Source organism: Peromyscus eremicus, chromosome 1 (genome assembly GCF_949786415.1).
Source record: "Peromyscus eremicus chromosome 1, PerEre_H2_v1, whole genome shotgun sequence".
Classification (NCBI taxonomy): Eukaryota; Metazoa; Chordata; class Mammalia; order Rodentia; family Cricetidae; genus Peromyscus; species Peromyscus eremicus.
In genome coordinates this window covers 171,701,299-171,715,425 of record NC_081416.1, presented here as the reverse complement: position 1 = coordinate 171,715,425, position 14,127 = coordinate 171,701,299, and the positions used below count along the sequence as shown (strand labels likewise).

At 41.7% G+C, this 14,127-nt stretch overlaps 1 protein-coding gene across 1 annotated transcript; it reads left to right on the top strand.

The window, feature by feature from the left end:
• The first annotated feature begins 457 nt into the window (after positions 1 to 457).
• On the top strand, positions 458 to 7,178 carry LOC131925656 (carcinoembryonic antigen-related cell adhesion molecule 3-like). Its single transcript, XM_059281024.1, has 3 exons — positions 458 to 521; positions 4,822 to 5,181; positions 6,811 to 7,178. The coding sequence occupies exons 1-3, from the start codon at positions 458 to 460 to the stop codon at positions 7,176 to 7,178; spliced, it is 792 nt and encodes a 263-aa protein (XP_059137007.1).
• The last annotated feature ends 6,949 nt before the right edge of the window (positions 7,179 to 14,127 follow it).

The window sequence follows — 14,127 nt, the reverse complement described above, 5'->3', positions numbered from 1 at the left end:
CCTGCTGGAAGTAAGTCCTGCCTTTCCGGAACACACAGAGATAACTAAGCACTTAGCTGGATTTCTGCTCAAAAAGGATACACAGAAAGGACTGGAGGAGGGGGGTCCTCTCTCTTTGGTGTTGACAGACCCAAGGCCAAGGACACCACAGAGTCATCTCTAGGGTGTTTTTCTGTTAGGGCATGAGGAGACTTGTCAGCTTTATTGCTCATCGTGCAGTCTGGAGGTCTGAGACATAAAGAGAGGAAAGGGGAGAAAGACAGAGGATGGAAGAGAGAGGGAAATGAATTGTTGTGTCTTTACAACATGTGATTCTAGGAGGGGCTTCTACCTGGGAGAAGTCTCAGATAAAAGGGAGGAAGGACATCAGAGCTAACACTAAGACAGCAGAGTGTTGAACAGTGCTGGAGCTGAAGCCCTTCTCCACAAAGGGAGCACAGAGCAGGTGGCAGGGGCCATGATGGACTCTGCTGCACTTCCTTGCATGGGTTGCTTCTCCTGGCAGTGGCTCCTGCTCACAGGTAAGGAGGTCACTATCTGACTTTGTGGGAGGAGGGGCATCTCAGAGCCTGGCTAGAGTCCCCTGAAGAAGACAAGATCTTGAGGGGAGACTCAGGGTTTCTGTTCTCAGCTTGAGAGGAGAGGACACAGACAGGGACAGTCACTCGGCAGCAGAAAGTTCTTAGTTATATGAGATGGTAAAATGGAAAAAAGGCCCCATTTTTCTCTAAGCTAAGTTAATCACTTTAACAACTATATCCTGGGGACTGATGTCTCCAACCATGAGAGGGTGACTATAAAATTAAAAATCAAACTAGGGAAAGTCATTGAGAAGACTTAATGGTAATGGTAATGGTTGCGAAGTCTAAGACACCAGTTAAATCCCCAACACCTACAAAGTATCTTACATCTGTGTCCATGCTATACACACACTCACCCATACACAGAGACACACAAGTACACACACACATACATACATTCACCCATGACATACACAAAGTATACAAACTAAGAAAAAAATCAAACTTTTGTACCAAAGATATCATTAGTTCCAGATGTGGGAACTTTGTAAATACACTCCTGGATAAGAGGATCCTGGAACATACATTCACCCATTCATCCAAAAGTATCCAAGCCTTTATCAGGCATTGGACTCTCCAAACATGTCAGGCTCATCTTGGTTCTCATGAAGCCCTGGTCTAGTGAGATAAAAGACAAACCTGAAAGAATGTCTAGGAGTAGTAGGTACATGGATGTTGCTCTCCCAGCAGCCAGCTCCCAAATGAATGACATGGAGACTTATTATTAATTATGAGAGCTTGGCTGATAGCTTATGGTTGCTTCAAACTAGCTCTTATGACTTAAATTGACCCATTTCTATTAATTTACCTTCTGCCCCATGGCTTTATTACCTTTACTCTACACTGCCCATGTGGCTTTCATGCTTCTTCCATCTCTTGCTGGCATTTATCCACATCTCCCCACTTCTTCTTCCCAGCATCCTCTCTGTCCCTAAAATCCTGCCTAACTATTGGCTGTTCAGCTTTTTATTAAACCAATCCAAAAGACAAATCTCACAGTGTATGCAAAGATTATTCCAAATTTCCTCCTCTTTGTCTAAATAAAAAGGAAAGGATTTAACTCTAGCATAATGAAACTATAAACAATAAGAACAATTATCAGGTAAAAATTACATTTACAATGTCCTGTCCATTTGTATTTGGCATAGTTGAAAAAATACTCCATTATTTATTCTATCTTGATAAGGCCAAAGCTCTGTACCTACTTTACCTTCTATCATAAATAAGGAAAACTATGACCATCTAGTCTTCAATTCCATCAAAGACTGACCCCAGAAGGATATAATATTGCTTTAGTAAACAAGAAGTGCAGAGCAAGCAATTTCCAAAACTAAAATGACAGGAACACTGGCTGCCTGGACAGTCACCCAAGATTCCTCTGCAATGTTGAGGCATCCATCTTTGGCCTATAGGCCTAAGATATCTGACAGACTTATCTGTGAAGCCTACCCTGTCTTAGAAAAGTTCAGCAGTCATTTTACTTTGTGTCCTGCTGGTCCAGTTTGGACAGCATGTCAGCAGTTGAGGCAACAGCAGTTCCCTGCTCAGATAGCTAGCTTTTGCCGCAAAGAAAGCAAATGCCATATAGAGGTTCTTTGATGCCCATCATTCTTTTTTGAAGTAGAATGGTGACACCAGGAGAAGACATGAGTCATTGGAATGAAAAGCCTTATGCTATTAAAACATTTAAAATGCCATCTTATGTAGGTCTTTTAAGTGTTTGAAGATCACCTATCTATCCTAAATATATCTCTGTATGGTCTTAAAAATATACCTAACACAGCTATTAGTTTCATAGATATAGATGACTATTAACCTGTATTTATTACTCTAAATAGCTTTCAAAGACTAAAGCTTTATACAACCTTTTTAAATGAGCTGCATAGGTATAATATCTTAAACAAGAGTAGAAACATATATACAGTATAACAAAATAACATTAAATTTGCATCAATATACAAAAATCCATACCAATGTAAAATATTTGAGACTAGTGTTTGTTTAAAAGTAGACTCAACAGTCCACCCTTTTATCTCATCATTTTTATACTATACGCCCCCTTTTTCCTTCAGAAAGAGACCCTTGGCCATTACCAATATCAACTTGTAATCAACCCCCCTAAATGATGACAAACATCTATAACCCATCAAATAACCAAAAGCCATCCACCCCACCTCTTGGGAATGTGGGTGTCATGTTCTCTAGACTGATTGCTGTTATCTGGGGGACTGACATCTTTAGAAGACCCTGAGAAAATTGGGATAATGGTCAAATCTTGAGAGAGTTAGCTGCATTATTTGTTGTTCAGTCTCCATGCAATCAGAAAGTGCAAGGCTTAACTGAATTCCTGGCTGGCCTTGAAGCTGTTCTGGATGCAGAACTCTCGTGAAACTGCAGCAAAAGCACTCTGAGATACTGGTTCACCTGGGCCACTCTTTTTCATTGGTATCTGGTCCTGTTGTTTCAAAAACACATAAACTTTCAAAGGTAACATACTTACCTGCTTTAACACAAGTATGGAATATGCAGTGTGCAAAAGTCAATAAAAGATGAAATTTTATTTTATGTTTGGTCAGGTAAAAGGCATCTGTCAAGTGTATAAACCTTTTTGGACTGTATAATCAAACTGTAATGTGCATCTCTCCATGCCATAAGAAAGTATGATGTGTCATTGTAAGTCATAAGGCCTCTGTCATCAACAAGGTTTATCATGTCTCATCTCATCTCAGAGCTGTTCCCATGTCAAGGGATCAGTTTACAGATCATCTGTCCTGTAGCATTTTTTGGCTTCCTCCCACATGTCTGTAGCTAAGATACTCAGGAGGTCTCCTGTGGTCAAATCTGATCTCTATTAATCTGGAAGGAATACACAGCCTTTTGTTTCCCATGGAAACAAAAGCATTACCTCTCCTACAACACAACACACTGCCCAATTTCCATTTTAAAGTTAAGACATTTTAAAAATATATACGTTGGTTTAATTTAGTTGTTTCCATAATCCAATGTCTCTCAGCAGCTATTGTTTTTTTACATTAGCATTTAAAAAATTCAAAGTTAACAAGACACCATATAGGATCCAGACTCCCTGTGTATTCCATCCTTACATGGCTTATTTTTTCTATTACTTCACTCTCTCTTTAAAGACTTTATTATTTTTAAACTAGTTATTTTTCCTATGAGTGTCTATACCCATTTTTCCTTAAGCCTATGTACATTGTTAAACACATTGTAGTGTGTTTAGAGGATTTTCCCATATGAACCTGCTTTACGGCATATCTGTAACCTTTTTTGTCTTCATGAGCAAAACCTTAAACCTGCCATGCGGCTTAGCTCATGGCATACTGGTGGTTCAATCATACAAGCAGCTGCTGGGAGATGTGTCTCTATATCATGTCCAGCATGAGAGACACAAGACTAGGAAGCCCTGTTCAGCTCTGTTTTTGTGTGTTTAGAACATTTAAGTTTTCTCAGATCTTATGTGGATATATATGGCCAGACGTTGGGTGCCATTTTTAGTTGGACTTTTCTGTCCAGACAGCCAGGTTCAAAATAAACGACATGGAGACTTATTGTTAATTATGAAAGCTCAGCTGATAGCTTAGGCTTGTTTCTAACTATCTCTTATAACTTAAATTAACCCATTTTTATTAATTTACTTTCTGCCTTGTGGCTTTATTACTTTTACTCTATAATGCCAGTGCTGCTTTCCTGTTTCCTCTGTCTCTGGCTGTTGATTCTACATGTCTCTACCCTTCTTCCCAGTATCCTCTCTGCCCTGAAAATCCTGCCTAGGTACTGGCCATTAAGATTTTTATTAAACCAACCTGACTAACAAATCTTCACAGTGTACAAAAAGATTATTCCACAACAATAGTCAGAGAACTGGGGCCAAAGAGGGAAAAGAGAAAAGAAAAAGAAAAAGAAAAAGAAGAACGTGAAGGCCTGGGTTCTCTAGACAAAGAGAGAAGGGGAGGCATCATCTCAGCCCATATACTCTGAATATAAGCAGGAACCTGAGGTGAGCCCTGCATATACCTGAGGGGAGAATTCCACATAGAGAAAGCAACAGGTTCAGGGCCAGAGGGTGTAGAGGTCATCTTCTCATCCCCTCCTATATTCAGTCCCACTGTCACCCACATAGCCAGGCTAAGTGATAAGCACGTCTGCTCAGGATACAAGCTCCATCTTTCCATCAAATATAGAAGTCCCAATGTTCATGGATTTCTCTTTTCCCTTCTAGCCTCCCTTTTAACCTGCTGGCTGCCTCCTACTGTTGCCCAGCTCACCACTGAATCAGTGCTACCCATTTCTGCTGAAGGGGATAATGTTCTTCTGCTTGTGCACAACCTTCCTGAGAATGTTCAAGCCTTTTCCTGGTACACAGGAGTTATGGTGCTCAAGAGCCGTGAAATTGCAAGATGTGCAATAGCTACCAATTCATGTGTGCTGGGGCCTGCACACAGTGGTAGAGAGACAGCATTCAATAATGGATCTCTGCTGATCAAGAATGTCACCAGGAAGGACTCAGGATACTACATCCTACAAACACTTAATACAAATTCGAGATCTGAAATAACACGTGCAGAATTTTTTGTACACAGTAAGTCATTCTTTGTAACCTTTAGTGCTGCATGGGGTTCATTCCATTTATACATATACAGTGCTGTCAAGCCTGAACTAGATCTACCTCCCCTCTACATTGTGTCCTTGTGTTGTGGTTTGAAGATTTAGTTCAGGACATGCATCATGGAGATAAACTGCCATAGATCATAATTCCTCACCTGACTCTAGAGAGGACCTGTGCTGGGTAACTCAGTCAAGAATGTCAGCCTCAGCAGAGACTCTTGGGGCTCTCATCATGAACATAACCTTGGGTTTTGGAAAAGATAAGGGAACCATGAGATCTTAAGTGTCCCTGTCTCCCCAACTTCTGTCCTAGACTCAGATCACAGGAAGGAAAGACAGCATAGCTAACACCAGAACAATAGGGCTTGGGGGAAGTGCTGGAGCTAATATCTTCTCCAGGGATAGAGAACAGAACAGACAGCAGAGGCCATGGAGCCACTTCCACATCTGCTGCAAATAGCACACAAAATGGCAGGTCCTCCTGCTACAGGTACCCAGGCCATTCCCTACACTGTGCAGGGAAAGGTTCGCTCAAAAATGGCCTAGAGTCTCCTAAAGAGGATAAGGGCCTAAGAAGAGACTTGGGTTTTCTCTTTTCTGCTGGAGAGGAAAAGATACAACAATGGAGACAGAGACTCTGCAGCAGGAAGCTCTTGATGGGCAGGAAATATTAAGGGGCAGAGGAGAAGAGTTGTATTGTTCTTTAATCAAGTTAATCACCTTGGCAACTATATTCTGGAGACTAACATTCCCATCTATGAGAAGATGACTGTTCAAATGAAAAGCAAAGTGCAGTGGGCCAGTGAGATGACTCAAGGACATGGGCTCTTGCTGTCAGCTGTAATGACCTGAGTTCAATCCTCGCATCCCACATAGTGGAAGGAGAGGGTTGAGTAACACAAGCTGTCCTCTGACCTACACATAGGTACTGTGGTATGAACCCACTCATGTACACACTAATACAACATTAATGTGCACTTGTGTTCCACCCCTACAAACAGTAAATAAACATAAAAATCAAATTAGGGCATGAAAAACTGTAATTAACTTGGAATCTGAGAATTTGGTAAATTAATGTATAGAACTACAGTTTCCTGAAGTGTGCATTCATTCATTCATTCATTCATTCATTCATTTATCCACTGAATCCTTTATAGGCATTGGACTTTCTAAAAGGATCAAACTGGTCCCTGGCAACAAAGTCCTAGTAGTGGATCACAAGATACATGAACAAGGGTATCAAGAAGGTACCACAAAGGAACTAACGCAAAATAAGTCAGAGTGTGAAGACCCAGATTCTGTCAAGGAAGAGACCAGTAGAAGCACATTTTTCCATGTGCTCTGGCTGTAAACAGGGATGGGGGCAGTGAGGGGTGAGTCATGCAGACAGATGAGGAGAGAGTTACATACAGAGAAAATGACAAGTTCAGTGGCACTGAGGGCATGGAGCTCATGTTGCTGATCTCTACCAAGTAGGATAGGCACACCCTCACCCACACACCAAGGCTCAGTGATGGACATATCTGCTCAAGACTCAGAGACCCGACTTTTCCACCAATGCAGAGGATTCACTATTGACAGATTTCTTTCTATTTCCTTCTAGCACCGATTTTAGGCTTCAAGAAGCATACTGCCCCTTCCCAACTCACAATTGAGTTGGTGCCACCCATGGTTGCTGAAGAAGACAATGTTCTTTTACTGGCTCATAATCTGCCAGAAAAGCTTCAAGGCTTTGCTTGGCACAAAGGCGTACTTCCACTCAACCACTTAAAGATAGCAAGCCATGCAATCCTCATTAATTCAAGCACGCTTGGGCATGCATATTATGGAAGAGCAACAATATGTACCAATGGAACCCTGCTACTCAAGAATGTCACCCAGAAAGACACAGGAATTTACACCCTACGAACCATATCTGCAGATTTGAGATCAGAATGGGCCATCATGCACCTCCAAGTAAACAGGAAGTGATTCTTTGTGACTTCTGGGTAATAAGCAGACTTTGTTCTACTCCGTATACACAGGACAGTGAGGCCTGGACTGTGCCTATCTCCCCTCTGAACTTTGTCTTCCCATTTGGGTTTGGGCACTTAGGGCAGGACCCATATGGGAGAGAAATTGCACTAGATCAGAAGACTTGACCTGACTCTAACCTACAGGGAAAAGGATGGCAACTCAGTCCAAGGATGTCACCCTCAGCTCAGACTCTGGATTCTCACCATGTATGTGGCTCTGAGAAAGATGCCATGGAACTTGAGCAGGAAGAGGATGAAGAGAGTGTGGAATCCTGGCAGAGTGGTGAGAAGCAAGGAGCCCTGGCTCCAAAGTGAACTCCAGTTAACTACTGAGAGTTTCGTGATATTGCTTAAATTTGACTACCTGCTAGAGCTGACTGGAAACAATGCTTTATTACGTGTTCAAGTCTTGGAGCATGTGGAACCAACCAGTAGCTGTCATGACAAACATGATTAGGGTAGGTAACCTGTCATCTCCTTTTCCTGAGACTCAACATGGGGAGCATAGCTGAACAGGTGCCCAGGCCATCAGCCAACAGTTCTGTTGGGCTTATGAGTTCACAGGAAGGTCAGGGTCTGCAATGGGAGGAGTAGAGGACACGGATCCTCTTGGCCATGTAATTGTCTTTAGGGGTCAAGCCCAGGGAATTGTGGACCAACAGTAGCATGCACCACTGATTTCAATAGCTCCTCAGTCCCAAGATGAGGGCATTGCTAATACTTAAGTTTCACTTATAATCATGACAATGATAATTTACCATGTGTCCTACTGTAGGGAAACTAAGAGATAGCAAAGACACTGGTTGAATAAAAGTTGCTTAGTGAGTGAACTCCTAGATAGTCGGGCTAAGGATACTGTACCTTTAAAAACAAAAGTGATGGTTATTCTTTCATTCTGGGTTTGTGCTTTTCCCATTAAATAATGCTATCATGCCTTTCTTCATCTACAAAAAAAAGTTACACAGCCCATGACTGTCAGATCAGAAGCACAAGGTATCTGTGTATAGCCACAACCCCAGTTTCTCCACCCCAGGAGGCCTCATAAGGTGTCTGTGGGAGCATATCAGAGCTGTGGGTTCAGAAACTTTCATCTTAGGGATCAGCAGCTCACAGGGAGAGTCTGGTCCAGGCAGCAGAAGCAAATGAGCAACAAATTTTGACTCTGTAATGAAGCCTCAACTGAATCCTGGACTTCCCCAGCCCACTTCCACTACTCTGGACTTCAGATGATAGGTTTCTTGGTGTGGTGGTTTCACTCTTCCTGGAGAATAAGAAGAAGACTCTGCTTATGCCTCCATCAATAACTTGCAAGCCACAGGGTCTCGTTTGCAGTGTACTCTTAATACTCTTGTGATGAAGGAGGAATAGAATGAGTAATAAATGAACAAGTGAATGGGTGGGCAGATGGATTTATGAGTGGATGGGTTTATGATCAGATTGGCGGATGGATGGATGGGCTTATGAATGGATGTCTTAGAATTCCCTCCAGAGATTAGAAGCTAAATATAAAGTCCTACTATATCTGGCTGTGTACATGCTCTATCCATCCTGCAGGTGAGACCCTTGTTCTGTCTCTCTGACCTTCTTCTCCTAAGCCACTGGAGAAAGTCATTTAGAGTTCCGTGGGGTCCTGGAAGTCATTTAACTCCCATTGCCACTGCCATGCACATTTCTGCTGTTACTATTCCTTCCCTGTCACTCATGATCTGTACCTTTGTTCAGGCAGGTATGCCTCCATTCTGCCCAGATCAACGTTCCCTTAACTTCCCCACATGAATGGCTGCATTTCCTGGTCCTTTCTCACCAACACCTGGACATAGGCCTTCCCTTGCAAGCCATAGAAAAGGGCACAGAAATCAGTGCAACAGCCATTCCTCTGAGGCTCCATAATATGCCAATACCCTACACACACACACACACACACACACACACACACACACACACACACACACACAGAAGGAGTCCCCCTTGTGTCCCTGCCCAGGGCTCTTGACTTCTGCATTGCTGATATGTAGAATAAGCCAAGAGACAGGAAGAAACATATCCTGCAACTCCTTATTGAATCCTTGGGGACTAGAAGTAGAAAAACAGGACTTCCAGCCCCAAAGTCTTGATTCTTTCCTCCATTTCACTTTTGATGACATCCTCCTCCCTGTGCGGCTCATGATCCTCCTGTGGTTTATGAGCCTTCCAAAGGAGAGGTGACACAGTCAGCATGCCTTTACCATATGAACCTACACCTCATAACGTTACACTGCCACAAGGTGGCTCCTGTGACCCAGTGACACACTCCAAAGCTCCAGCAGTTACACTGCTCGTTCTGAAAGCATTTCATGCAACTTACTTTACGATTCCCAGTATCCAAAGAAAAGAAAGTACATTTCACACTGTGCTGGCCCAGTTCCTCTGTGCCTCACTGTTCACAGAAACTGGCACACAGATGTCTTGTAAATTGACTTTAACTGTGACATGTGACACTGGTGCAAATTGGGGGTTGTTTCTCATTTTGCACAGTAGAGAAACCACACACTCTCCCTCTGGTCAGTGCTGTCCTCAACAAGACTAAGATCTCTGTCTGTTCAGAGTCATCAGTTTCAAACCAAGTTTTAGCTTCTGCATTTAATCAAAATGGGACCCAAGTACTCAGAGCTTGGTCTAAGGCCTTTCTGTGCTGTAGAGAAGTACTCATTGCAGAAACTGGTTTTAGATCCTGGGTATCTATAATATTTTTTTTTTGCCTATTGTAGCTGGCTTGGCAGAAATGATGGTATTCTAAAGGGACATTTGAGTCTCTCAACTCATCACATTATTAAAACAGTGGAGTCCACTCCAAAATGGGAATCTCCCTAGTAGTCTCATGCTGGGAGAATGAAGAGGCTCCAGCCAAAGGGGGCCTTCTCTCTGGAAAGAGAATCCATCTTATAGGACCACTTTGTATGATGAGACTGAAGCCCAGACAATGATGGGGCAGTGGTGAGCAGGTCTATAGCTTTACTGGGCTGCTTAGATGTACATATCCTTTGTTTTCTATTTAAAGGTTCAACTTAACTTCAGGATCTGAAAGTTGGATTTCAGAGAGTCAAAGACCAGCTGAGGCTAGTGAAAAATGGACTTTGAAGAATCGAAGATGGAATTGGGAATTCACTTATATTTTTTGCACTTATTCCCAAATTAGCCATTCTAAAGAAATATCTTTCTACTTCCCAGTATTCTTTTGGGTCTTTTAATTGACTTATTGAGGATGAGTGGCTAAACCCAGTTTGGTACACAGAGTGTGGCACCCACCAATTTCAGTAGCACCATGGAGAAAGTTACTGTCACAAATTCCTACTGGTAGAAACAGTCATTTCTCCAAAGCTCCATAATGTGCCTGTGTCCCCCACTGTCAAGGAACTCCCACTGTAGGGGTGTGGGATCAAGTCTAGTGCTTACAAGACAATTTGAGCAACAGAAAATGAGACCCCATCCTTTCTACATCAAACACTTCTATCAAAAGAACGAAGATGAAAGATTTCAACGAACATCTTCTTCATTGAAGATATTACCCTTTTACCATGATTTTGGTGGAAAAGTTTGTTTTTGTAGAGTTGAAAATCTAATCTCTAGCACGTTCCTAACAGTACGATATTGTCTGTTTACTGGTTTCAGTTTTGCATCCCAGAACCCTTCCATTAGTTCCCAGGAGACTGTCTCAGCTCTGGGTGATCCTTGGGATATTAGGTCATAATTGCTGGCTGCACCACTGGGTGGTCTATCACCTGTCATGCTTTGATTGCCATTCTCATCTAAGATGGAGATTTTTGTGTGGTGATCTTGTATCTTGTATACTAGAACCCTGGAGAATTTATTACTTTCCGGATTTTTTTCCCCTCAGTGCTAAGAGCTGAACAATGCTAGGGGAAGCCTCTTCCAGCACTACCTAGATTTGTGTATTTGAACTTATTACCTCAAGTCCATGCAGATCCAGCTTATGTCTCATATTCTTTCTTTTTTCCTTTAGCCTTTTTGGGGATTTCAAGACAGGGTTTCCCTGTAGAGTTCTTACTGTCCTGGAACACTCTCTGTCAACTGTGTTGTCCCTGAACTCAGAGATTCATGTGGATCTACTGCCTAAATTCTGGGATTAAAGAAATGCACAATCAATGCCCAGCAGTCCTTTATACATTTTATTTTATGTTTATGACATTTCAGGACATGAACTTATGAATAGACAGGTTACAGGTCTTATGGGAACACCTAATACTATTATTGTGCTAAGTAAACATAGTACTAGGCCAACTCCCAATGATTTGTCATTATAAGCATAGATTAATGCATGCCTTCCATTTAAGTACTAAACAGGCCTGACCCTGCTTAGCTTCTGAAATTAGACTAGATCTGACACACTAAGGGTACCATGGCCATAGGGAGATTAGTGCATCTCTCACCCCTCATCTTTCTGTTGCAAATGGTGATTAATATGGAGACCCATAACTGATCAATGTTCAGAGAATAAGAGACTGTGAGTTGCTCAACCCTAAATGGGACATCAAAGTTCCACCCCTCCTCTCAAGGCTAAGAAACTGTTTCAGAAGAGGGAGTGGATATATTATCAGAGCCAGAGTGATAGATGGCTACCACAAAATGATGTTTTCCAGACACAACAAGGCAGCTGCATGAATGAACTCACATGTGGTTTTGGCAGTATGCACAAGACCTGTGAAGGTTCAAGCCAGACAAAATCCCAATATGGAGGGAGTGTACAAGTGAGGAGGGCATGAAGTCCTACCACTAGGTGAGGAGTTATTGATAACTGATGAATTCAAGGAGAAGGAGGGTTAGTTTTCTTTAAGGGTGTGGAAGGTTGACCATGTTTCAGTAGATGGTTCCATATCCACAAGTATGCAGGCAGCACAGATTGGAACTGTTGGATTTAAAAATAATGAGGACAAAGTTGAGTGGGTGTGAAGGAGTTGTGACTCTTAGAGGCACAGTGGACATTGACCACAATCAAAGTACAATATATGAAATTCTCAAAGAATTAATAAGATTATTCTCTGTGTTCTGAAATATGAATTGTGCTCACACTCCAAAGGTAACTGTGGTTATAACACAGTGTTTCCATTTTCTATATTTGTATAAGTGTGCACACACAGTATCACACTTTTCCTGGTATGCATAAAATAATGCTACACAAATCATTTTGAAGGCCCCAAAACAAAAATATTTCTCATAGACACTTAGATTTTTATTTTTTGAAACTGTAATTTATGGTGTCACTTGTCTTTTAAAAGTGATTTAAATTGTTCTTGGTTTATCACTATTGCTCTAAAAAACTGATTTCTATACTGCATGGCTTACACATGCACACACACACACACACACACACACGGATGTTCATACAGGCATACACATACAAGTGAGGACATGCAAATAGGTATATACACACAAATAAAGAAAATATAATTTAAAAAAAATTAAAGCTACCCACTTCCTGGCTTATAGCCCTCCTATATATCTCTAATGTCTTGAGGGAGTGTGATGGCTAGTTCTCATTATGAATTTGGTTTGATTTAGAAATTCCTTAGAAGTTGTGGTAAACCTCTGATGTGTCTGTGAGGACATTTCAGTGGAGAATTAACTGAGGGGATAGAAATACTGTGAAGTGAGTATCCAAAGGGGTGAGAACTCAGAATGAATAAGAAGGGAAGGAGAGGGCTGGGGGAAGACAGACAATCTCTTTCCATTGATTCATGACTTTATTTCTATCCTAGTGATTTCCTGGCTTTTATTTCATCTTGTCAGGATATCAGGAATGATACTTCTTACAGGACCTGAGGTACCCTGTTAAGGAATACACTTTTTGTACACTGTGAAGATGTGTCTTTGTCTAGGTGTCTTCTGATTGGTTTCATAAAAGAGCTGACTGACCAATAGCTAGGAAGGAAGCGGTTAGGTGGGAAAGCCAAACAGAGAGGATGCTGGGAAGAAGAGCAAAGTCACTAGGAGATTGAGAGAGAAGAAAGATGAACATGCCATGCTGAAAAAAGGTACCACAGTGTGGTAGAGTGTAGATAAGAATTATGGGATAATTTAAGATCTAAGAAGTAGTTAGTAACAACCCTAAGCTATCAGCCAAGTATTTGTAATTGATAATAAGTCTCTCTTTGTTTTTGGAGGCATGGGCTGGCAGGACAGAGCTGACTGGCAGGACACAGAAAAGTCTGCCTGCAATGCCCATTCCCAGTTTCAGCAACATTTGTACTAAAAAATTACTTTATTAAATAAAACATGGATTCATAAACAGTGGCCACGCACCCATCTTTCAGCTTTGGCATCTATCACCTTAGTCTTCTTTCATTATCTCCATCCAAGATAACATTTTTCTGTGTGTTCTGAAATGAGTTGCTTCATTAGCTACTTTCCTATCAGTATAATAAGGTACTATGACCAGGGCAACTTAGAAGAGAAAGTCTTTAATTGGGATTACAGTTCTAGAGGGTTAGAGTTCATGAGAGTGGAGTGAAGTCCTGGCAGCAGGAACAGCTCACATCTCAAACTGTAAGAAGAGGGCAGAGAGCACACTGGGAATGGCACAAGTTTTCTGAAACCTAAATCCCTCCCCTAGTGACATACATCCTCAAAGGTCACACCTCCTAACTCTTCCCAAACAGTTTACCAACTGGGGACTAACCATTTAAGTGGGGGCTATTCCCATTCAAACTACCATAGTTGCCAACACATATTTTCATTCCCAAGTTGAATATATATTCTTAAAACATAAAAATATCGGATCTGAAGAGAAGGCTCAGTGGCTAAAAGCACTGAAGTGGACTGGGGGTCAATTGCCAGTACCTACATGGTGATTTATAACTATCTGTAAAGTAATGCCAGTTCCAGGGCATCTAATGCTCTCTCCTGGCGTC